The sequence below is a fragment of the Oryza brachyantha genome, chromosome 8 (genome assembly GCF_000231095.2).
Source record: "Oryza brachyantha chromosome 8, ObraRS2, whole genome shotgun sequence".
NCBI lineage: Eukaryota > Viridiplantae > Streptophyta > Magnoliopsida > Poales > Poaceae > Oryza > Oryza brachyantha.
The window spans coordinates 4,839,994-4,850,691 of record NC_023170.2 but is presented as its reverse complement, the minus strand read 5'-3'; the positions used below and the strand labels follow the sequence as shown (position 1 = coordinate 4,850,691).

The 10,698-nt window shown below is 42.3% G+C and overlaps 1 protein-coding gene across 2 annotated transcripts; it reads left to right on the top strand.

The window, feature by feature from the left end:
- The first annotated feature begins 6,053 nt into the window (after positions 1-6,053).
- Positions 6,054-10,248, top strand: LOC102702207 (ACT domain-containing protein DS12, chloroplastic). Of its 2 annotated transcripts, none has more exons than XM_015840570.2 (10): positions 6,054-6,443; positions 7,899-7,953; positions 8,022-8,150; positions 8,248-8,342; positions 8,508-8,592; positions 8,686-8,745; positions 8,907-8,962; positions 9,329-9,434; positions 9,522-9,590; positions 9,777-10,248. In XM_015840570.2, the coding sequence occupies exons 1-10, from the start codon at positions 6,310-6,312 to the stop codon at positions 9,837-9,839; spliced, it is 852 nt and encodes a 283-aa protein (XP_015696056.1). In that variant the 5' UTR covers positions 6,054-6,309; the 3' UTR covers positions 9,840-10,248. The 2 variants fall into 2 exon arrangements, with proteins under 2 accessions (XP_015696056.1, XP_006659236.1); XM_006659173.3 differs by having other exon boundaries at positions 6,055-6,443; positions 8,025-8,150.
- The last annotated feature ends 450 nt before the right edge of the window (positions 10,249-10,698 follow it).

The following is a 10,698-nucleotide window of genomic DNA, read 5'->3' as shown; positions in this document are numbered from 1 at the left end:
ACGGAGGCGGCAAGAGGAGGAAAGGGAGCGGACGGGGAAGGGGCAGCAGTGTCGGTGGTGTGACGACATGACATCGAGCGACGCGGCGCGACAACGAGCGCCGAGGGAGATAGGGAGGAGGAAGGGGAGATGGGCTCACTGGCGACGAGAACGGCAGCGACGAGTTGGCGTGGAGGAGGCGGAGGTGGCGATGGGGTTGCGCGGCTCGGAGCGACGGCGAGCGGCGGGATCAGGTGGTGGCGACAGCCAAGGGAGAGAGAAGCGGCGGCACAGCGACGGTGCCCGGCGACGACACAAGGGGAGGGCAGCGGCCGGCACGGGGAGAACGACGGCGGCGACGAACGGGCACGGCGACGCTCCGACAACGGCGGGGTCGCATCGGCGACGGCGAGGCGGGGGTGACGACCGGCGGAGGGGCGACGACGACGGCCCGAGCGCGCGAGGGCATGGCGGCGGCACCGGCTCGGCATCCACAAGCGGAGAGGAAAAGAGAGGGAGAGGGCGGCGCTCACTGGCGGTGGAGAACAACGACGATGGCCGATGCCACGTGGGACGGCGCCCAGCGATGACGCTTCGCGATGGAGACAGTGCACGCAAGGAGGAGCGGCGGCGAGGGCGAGGGCTGGAGAGGCGAAGGAGGGCGGCGGCGGCTCGAGCAGGCGAAAGGGAGCGAGCAGCGGCCGGTGGGGATTTTATGGGTAGCGGCCAGCGCGTAGGGCGAGGAGGTGGTTATCAGCGTGGCCAGTATGCGGCGCCGGGAAGGGCGTGTGGCGGTTGGCGGCACCCGGGGAAAGCAGAAGGTGGTTGCGGCGGCGCGAGGGAGCGAGGCGGCGTCGCACGGTGAGGCGTGGCCAACGCGGGTGACGCCGCGCGGATGTAGCGCCCGCACGGCGTCAACGCGGTGCTGGACGCGGGCGAGGCACGTGGCGCGAGCACGGCTGAGCGCGGCGGCAGCGCGCGACAGAGGGGCGACATGACACGATGGAGACAGCGCATGCGCGGGCGTGGGCTAGGCGAGCGCGAGGCGCAAGACCGGCGTGGTGACCGGGCATGGCGCGGCACGGTGGCGTGGCATGGCGCTGGTGGATGATAGCGGCGCAGCTGGGGCACGCGATGACCCGAGGACGGCGAGCTCCCGCGAGGAGGCTGTGGCGTGGGAACGGCGATGGGCACGCGCAAGTGGGCGGAGTGACCCGGTGGGCGACGATGCGACACGACACGCGCGGAAGGCGGTGCGCAAGCCGGCGTATGGCGGGGCGAGCGGGCGAGACGACGGTGGCGCGCGCTAGTCGGCCGGGCGACCAGCGCGGCCAGCGCAGCGGCGAGGCGTGGCGGGACGGAGTGCGGCTGGCGATGAGGCGGCGCACCGACATGGCGAGGCGACGTCGCGGTGCGACGCGGGCATGCGGCCAGAGGAAGACGACGGGGCTGACAGGTCAGTGGCCTGGAGAGAGGAGACTGAGGCAGGAGTGAGTGGGCTGGGGTGGGCCAGAGGAGAGAGCTGGGTCGGCCCACGGGGGAGAGGGGAGGAGGCCGAAGGGAGTTAGGCTGGGAGGCCGAGGGGAAGGAGTTGGGCCGGACGAGCTGGGCCGGGAGAGAGGGAAAAGGAGGAGTGGACCGAGGGAGGCGATGGTGACTTCGAGAGTGAGTTGGGCCGCGGCTCGGGAAAAGCGCGAATAGAACACGCACTCGCAAAACGGAACTAAAATGTACACGAATTAGAGATTCGCACGACGAATCAGATTCGCAACACGAACTTGTGCACTGTTAGCGGGAAGACGACGGGATTGAACGACCTGTTAAATTGAGGTGTAACGACTCGCTAAACGAAAACTATACGACTTTAACGTAAAACCAATCCACGTGCACGAAATTGAATTTCATGCTGTAGATCAATCTCACGCTAGCCAATTAGATTAGAAAATTTAAGCAATTACATGGTAGATCAGTAATAGATTGATTCGCATGAGTAAAACGTACGCGAACCTGAAGATTGACGACGGATTAGATCGGCTTTGGCTGCTGCGAACAAGGAGCAGCAGAGTTGCTAGCGGCTTGCTAAGCAGTTGCTGGACAGCGGCGCCGGTGAAGCAAAGCGACGGCGTGGGCGCAACGTGGCTGAAAACAAAGGCGGGGAAAAGTGATGGCTTGGAGTTTTATTTATACGAGAGAAGGTAGAGATTAATATTGGAATCCATCTCCTATTAAAAAGGAAATAGATAAAATTTCAAAGGGATAATAAGAGATATAGTCCAAATAGAAAGGGATTGATTTTACCGTCAGAGAAGGAGAGGGTGCGATCTGGAGGGGAGGAGGAAGAGGACGTGCGACAGGGGGTGGAGGTGGCACACGTACAGGGGAGAGGGGAAAGGAATTGAGGGCGCATGAGGGAGGATCGCACAGGAAGGAGGGCAAGGAGGGAGATCAGCCAGGGAGGAGGTGGGAGTACGGCTAGGGTTGGGGAGGGGGAGAGATCGCAGGGAGGAGGGGAGAGGAGAGCACGACAGGGGAAGGTGGGGGGGTGGAGATCGCACAATCAGGAGAGGGCAGAGGGGAGTTCGGCCAGAGAGGGAAAAAAAGAAAAGAGAAAAAGAAAAGGAAAAAGGGAGAAAGAAAGAAGGGAAAAAAAAGAAGGAGGGAAAAAAAGAAATTGCCTCCAATTTTGCCGATTTTTATTAAGTTGATTGGAGCAAAATTTTACTCTGAAATTCAAATATAACTCTTGTTAATAATTTAAAATGCTTTCGGGACATTTTAGAATATTCCAAAGAGCTTCCAATTAAATTAAATTAATTTGTACTGGGTTTTTCTCCTGAACTTCAATTAACAAATTATTTTTAATGCATTATTTAATTGAGTTTTAGCTAGGGTAAAACTCAGGGCGTGACAAAGATGCACCTCACCGCCACCCTCCATCGCTCACCACGAATTGCTTGTAGATGAAGCTCGCGGTAGGTAAATTCTAGGAGCAACGGTGGGGAATAATAAGGTTTGGTAGCCTATGCACTTAGGGTGTGGGAGAGTGATTAAATGGCAAGCTCGGGGGAGGGAGGGAATGCAAGAATTATGCCCGCGTGTCATGCCACGTCGACGCTCGAACTGAGTCAAGCAAGTTTTAGACTGCGATGATAATTTTGGAGCTTAAAGTGCATTTTAGAATACCATGGACCTATGTGGCACCTCGCTACAACTTTGAGGACCGGCCATAAACTTTACTTAAATAAATAATAGTTAATTAAGTTTTTTAAATAAGAAGAATGATCAAACTTGCACCGAATAGTCAATGTCATTATCTTTACTACTATAAAAACTTTTAGTGGTGGTGGCAGTCAATCTGCAACCACTGTTCCCTTAACTTTGTAATATTATAAATCAATCAAATCTAGATAGATATCTACATAAAATCAAATTGACATGGATATTTTCTATATAAAAAAGATGGTCACATATTTCATGAAAAGTATTTTTCTATTTATTCTAGTAATAACATAATATATTTTTATCTTTTGCAAAGCACAAGCATTCAGCTAGTCTATTGAAATATATAAAGAGTATTAGTGCTGGTTTTTGAAATAAACATCACCTATTATTTATTATAGGCGTTGGTTTTAAATTAACTGGCACCTAGGATACATCCCCTATTAGGGGTTTTATAGTAGCTTTCTATATGATTGCAGCAATGTTGAATACTTGAATTGACAAAACTTGGACGAAGTGACAACACATCTTCTTACAATTCATATGTTTCTGGACTGTTACTGGCCATGCTTACAAGGCATTTTTACCTGTAAGTCAAACATACATGGCCAACGCAAATGAAAAGTAATTTTTGTGGAAGGGGCTGTTTGGTTGAGTGCCGTCGTCACTCATACCATATATAAGGGCCAATTTTCACTTCATCTTCTTGCTTCTGTTTAGACTTATAAATCAAAATTTAAATTTTTAACCTTAAATTTGGAGTTGATTTTAGAGTTTTTCAGCGAAGTTCATTTTTCAGCCTTGACTTTTAGATAGCTAAGAATACATATATAAAATTTTTATTCATAAATTATTTTTTATTTACAAATATACAATATGACGATCACCCTTTTATCATTCTTAAAGAGGTATCAAAATTTTTAGTGTAAAATTTCATTACCTCTATATATTAAGTATTAGTAATCTAGAGCTACCAAAATTCTACATAAGAAATTGATAACTCAAAATAAAACTAACATAAAATTTTCCATATATTAGACATGTTGTAGATTTTAAGTGGTTATTTTTTTATTGTCACACTTGTGACTAGCCGAGCTTTTTTTTATTCATGTGGGCTCGCTTATAGTAGACTAAGGCTGCGTTCGTTTGGGTTTGTGTTGGGTAAGTTATCTGACGTGGAAAACGTAACAATAGATTAGTACATGATTAATTAATTATTAATTATAAAAAAATATAAAATACATTAATATGATTTTTAAAACAACTTTTCTATAGAAAAAATACACCGTTTAGCAGTTTAGGAAATGTGCGGGTGAAAAACGAGAGAATCTGGGGTTAGAAGATAGAACTCCGAACGGGGTCTAAGTGTGGCTAATTACTTGATAGCATAAGCCACAAGCTTGTCTAAAAGTGGTGGTTTGGCGAACTTGACCATCTTCCAAAAAGACTTATATATTTGTACTCTGGTATAAAAGCCAACATTTAAAAAATAACACCTAATCATATTGTAAGCAACTTAAAAAAATTCAAAAATGCTTAGCTTCTCAAATTAACAGGCTGGGCAATCTTATCTCACGTAAAAGAAGTACTAAAATATATAAATAAGAGAATCTATTTACCATTGAGTTTATCTCGGGTAACAATTTATCACTGATATATTGATATTATCCACTTCTCTACTATATCGCTGAGTTTACAATATGCCATTGCACCAGATGATTTTCTCCAAAATACCCTTATAGACTTACGTGGTTAACAATTGAATATATACACACACAATGAATCCAGGGAACACCAAATATCTTATAATATGAAACAAAAGAGAGTAAAAATTTGTGTATGAGTTTATACTTTTTTATCACTACATTTTTTTAAATATAATTTGTATATTATACTTTTTTGCGAGGAATTTATTTGTATATGATACATAGAATACTTTGTTTGTGCTGCTATTATTAATGTAAACTATCCTTCATATCCTATATAAAATATTTTGTGCTATTTTTTGTGTAAGTGACTCCTCTCATTTCACACAAAAGAAACTTTCAAAAAAGAAAATCTTGAAACATATAAAAAAACCTCTATGTCCTGAAAGAAGACTATACAATTTTTTTCATAATTATCTTAAACTTCTACGTGGGCTAATGTTATATGTATTTAATGGTATATTTAGATATTTTTGGAAAAAATAGTGAAATGGCATGTTATAGACTAATTGACATCATAGCTATACACATATGAAAATCAACTTGTTAAGGTGCGTAGGTAAAGTTTGTTATATTTCAAAAGACGGAGTTGTCACTAGATAAAAATTAGCCATGGTTTCACGGTCATGTAGCTGCAAACCAACAAACTTCTTAATATAATTTCAAACTATGAACCCAAATACAAAGTATTCCATTCCAGTCTGGTCGTCCAGTTACCACCGGTCACTACCTTCACACTGTTAGGCTACGTTCTTTTACTGAGAATGATAAACGATGAAATCTTATCTAATTTTTATAGCTATTTAATTATATAAATAATAAATTAATTAATACAATGTTAAAATATATTTTAGAAATATGAGATAATAAAATTTTATATAAAAAGTTTATAAAAAAGTTATTTAACAGTTTGAGAAACTAACGTGAAAAAACCCAATAAAAAACCTGTAAAAGAGCCCAGCCTACCACTAACATTATCATGAACAAAGCAAACTAAACTACCCCGTCCAGATGGCCAGGCCAGGTCCCCAACCAACCAATCCACCTGCAATTCTGTCGATTTCCATCCATTTTCCCCCCAAGATCCATTCTCCTCCTCTTTCTCCCTCTCTCTTCACTCCCAGAAAGAGAGAGAGAGAGAGTGCAGTGCAGGTATATATCAGCAGAGGAGAGGAGAGGAGAGGAGAGGAGGGGAGGAGAGCAGAAGGCCACCTCCCATTTGCATCTCCCTATCCTATGGATAGAGCCGTCGCGACAGCCATAGATATCGTCGTCATGATCCCGTCCTCGCCTTCGCCTTCGCCTTTGTAGCACCTCCACCTCCCCGTGCAGCCGCAGCTACCTCCTCTCTTCTCCCTTTTTCTTGGATTGGATCCCCCGCCCCCCTCATCGCGCGTTTCTTGACATGGCCGAAATGGCCGTCACCGTCGCCCTCCGGCCCTGCTCCGGTGTCTCGCCGGCGGCGTCCAACCACCGCCGCCCCGCCGCGGCGTTCTCCGGGTGGCGTGCTCTTGCGCCGGCGGCCACGGCCAGGCTGAGGTGAGGATTTTTTTTTGGGGGGCCAAGATCCAAGATTTCGTTTTTATTTCACCCACATAGCATTTCTTTTAGGTTTCCATGGTTTTTTTTGAATTTTTTTCTTTCTAAAATGGTAACGCGCCGTGATTGGGTTTAGGCTTTCAGCTTTCTAGTGTTTAGAACCGCGTGCAGCTTATAAATTTTTTGTTTTTATCAGCTGGAAGCCTGGAAGTATGTAATTTTTTTTGGGAGATCGGAAGCATGTACTTTAGTTTGATTAGGGCTACTTAGGCCGCGTTCTTTCGTTGATTAAGTAACCTGCACGAAAATTGTGTTAGCGGATTAATATATGATTAATCAACTATTATTTATAAAAACTTGAAAAATGAATTGATATATTTTTTAAAAACAAATTTTATATAGAATTTTTTAAAAAAACACATAGTATTTAGCAATTTGTGAAGCGTGCGAAAAAAATGAAAGATTATGGGCTACTAAACCCGTCAGCCGATAGCGGCCTTAATGTGCTAATGGATGTCGTCGTAGACAGTATCACTTGATGCTTAGATTCGTATATTCTGTTTGAGTGGCATAACATAAAAGTTATTGTTATCATCAGGATGGATTAGAGAGGGTGTGTTTTTTTTGGGGGGTCAAAGTTCTTGTTGCAGGTATGGTATTGATGATTTCTGGATCTAATTGGCGAACCCATAGGTTTATTTATATTCTTTCCTTAGATGAATTAACCAATGGCTGTTCTCCAATCCTATGGTTGGAACGGGTTAATAAGCTCTATGGCATACCCATAAGGGAATGTCTAATCAGGCAGGCTTTCACAATTTCTCCAGTGAGGTGGAGCAAAAAAACGCTATCGCTGATTCTGTGTTATCTTAATCCTATATGGGTTGAAATACTGTGTGCTTGTGTTCTTTTTTCTCTGAAAGTAAGTAATATGTTTTTGTCGCTACAAGATTAGATGAAAATTAATGAAAACATGGGTAATAAACTAAGAGAACTTTTTGTAGGATGGTTTGTACTAGATTTGGTATATATATATATCTTGGTTGGAAAAATGCTTCACTCTTAGTCTTCCTAGATCTGTGAACTCTCATGACTCTTTATGATAAATTATTTTATTTTCATAGTATTAGATTGGAATAGTAACTTGTAGGCCTTTAAGTATGATAAGTATTGTCTTTTTAATGGAAGTCTCGAGTACGGGACACATGCTGTGACCTGTGGACAAGCTCAAATGGATGCTCTATATTGCTTTTCTGCAAGCTGATTCGTTTTCTTCTTGTACAATAAAACAAGCTAAACTGTTATGACGAATTTACTTCTGGATTTTGTTGCTGCGGATTGCATTTATTATTTATCTTACCTAAGAACCAATTAGTAGAGTTATATTTATAACTTCTCCAATATGTGTTTCTGTTTAATTGTGTAGTGTTAAAATTGATCTTTGTTTCTGTGTAGGCTGTCCTCTCCTGCTGTCAAGGTTCCTAGAGCTGCTTCCTCTGCGGCTGTTGAGGTAGATAGCATAGCTTACAGAAAAACATTGGATGAACTTCCATGTTCAACTGCATATACTTTGGTTAGCAGGATGGGAGCTCTAGCAACACTGACACAGTTCCTACCCCAAAAGTTATAATAGATCAAGACTCAGATCCGGATTCAACCATTGTGGAGATAACTTTGGGTGACCGTCTCGGTGATCTTGTTGATACTGTATGCATTTGTGTTAACCTCTCAATTGGTCTCATCATTAAGCAATAGATCGAACTTTCATTTTCATTGAGCTGATTATTCATTCTCTGTCATGAAGATGAATGCCCTGAAGAACTTAGGGCTAAATGTTGTGAAAGCTAGCGTCTGCCTCGATTCTACTGGCAAGCACATTAAGTTAGCTATAACAAAATTGTAAGTGAATGTTCTTTTCTACAATATTTCAGATATGCAAATCTTGACATGAGGAATATGTCATATAAGTTTGATCTCCTACTTACAACAGAATGTGACGTCTTTCTTCATTGTACTTTTCTGCAAATATCAGTTCTTGCCTAGAGTGACAAGAATACTCTACAGGTCCACTGGTCGCAAAATTACTGAACCAGAGTTGTTAGAAGCAGTTCGGCTGACAATTATAAACAACATGATTCAGTACCACCCTGTAAGTTCCTTATTTGCTTCTTTATTTACCTGCATGCCATTAATATTAAAATTTTTACTAAATGCAATCTGCTGGTCATTTGTTTGATACCAGGAAGCTAGCAGCCAATTGGCTTTGGGTGCAACCTTTGGTCCAGAACCCCCTACAGAACAGGTTCTTGCTGAAATTCATTCGTAGGTTAAAAATTACACATCTTTTATGACTTTTCTCACACAATCTAGTAAAACTGGAAATTGACTTAACCGTCTTATTGATGCCATTAAGGCTTTTAATCCTTCCTATACATAAATGTTTTCTGCTCGTGAATTTTTCAGGTTGATGTGGACATAGCAACCCACATAGACATATATGATGATGGCCCTGACAGAAGGTATGACATGTGTCTTGCCTTTTGCTGTTATTCTTCATATTGTTAGGAAAGTTCACATTTTTTTAACTTAACTGGAACAAGAAACATGCTGTTAGATTAGAAGATATACATGAGTATGTTCTTCTGTTGTTAGGTCTTGTGTCCTAAAGAAAAAGCTGACCCATGGTTTAGCTGCCAATTGATGTGTTTACCATCAAGGAACTATGCCAGATTTTTCTCTGAAGAACTTTTTAGTAACAAAATACAAGTGCCTAAATTTCTATGACGTTTTTCCTTAGCTGTATTGCATTAAGGTGGTGATTGGGGTGCTGAATTCATGATGCTGGTAAATTATATTTATTTATCTGATATGTAGTTCCATTTCAGCTTACTTGTAGTGGAAGCTGCTGACCGACCAGGTTTGCTAGTTGACCTTGTTAAGATCATTGATGACATCAACATCACCGTCCAATCGGGAGAATTTGACACTGAGGTAACACTAATCATTCGAATCCTTCTTTTATATGGGGGATATGTTTCTCCCCGGATTGATAAATGCTAACATTTGCATCTCTTGTAGGGCCTACTGGCTAAGGCGAAATTCCATGTCAGTTATAGGGGTAAACCACTGATCAAAGCTTTGCAGCAGGTAAAACTTACCGTACCTGCTTTGTTTTTGTTGTACTATCTAATTCTCATAAAACCATGTATATTGATGGAATGGAGCCTTTTTTTTTCTTCCAAAGAAAAAAGAAATCTGAATATCAATGAAGTTTATTACAAGATTAGCAGTTTGAAATTTGGTCATTTTTGCTGATATATCTTGTTTCTTTAGGTTCTTGCTAATAGCTTGCGCTATTTCTTGAGGAGGCCGACGACCGAGGAGGCCAGTTTCTAGGCAGATAAACACAGAAGCTCCCCACCTTCAGATACCTTGTGATACATGAATTTGATACCATCATCAAGATTATTCTTGAATATGCAAACAATTTATCAATGGCTTGGAGGTATACTTTGATCTTATGGCTTATACAAATTTAAGCTGTTCCCATTTGAAGACAAGGCCATCTGCTGTATTAACTGCAGAAGCCTTGGAAGATTGCGTGCTAGTGCGATTCCCAAGCATGAGAAGCTTGATTATTTTGCTACCTAGGATGCATGTTTAATGATAAATAAGAAAGCAAGTTGGGAGCCATGCATAAAGTGTTTTGGTGAAATAATGTGCTTCTATTGTTCCCACCATTCATTACCTGATTAATGAAGAGCAATAATGAATAATAAATATGTGATGAAAGGCTTGACAGTTTGCTCCAAAGAACAGTGAGTAATATATATCGCGCATTTCTAAATTCAACCTTTAGTAATAACCATTCTCTTTCTGGAACCAGTTTGTCAGAATTCTTTAAATCGCAAATCGATGTGGATTTTTCAAATATATTTGTGATGCATGTAATTGAGGTGTATTTTTTATATTTTAAAGAGAAGTATTTTTAAGATTTTATATTTGAAACTTATATGTAAAAACAATTTTCAGTTCATGAAATTAAAATGCAACGTTTCGTGTTTCAACATTTGTCAACGCTGTATAATGTTTAAATTAAAGTAGTACAAATTAAATTCTGTGCAATGTTTCAAAATGTACAAATGGCTACCGATTGCGGCCAACAGCTATTTTAAAGCAGGCCGAAATTTGAATGGGCCAAAACGATGCTTCTGGCAGGCCGAGCCCACTGATGGGCTGGATTACGTGCTTTTAA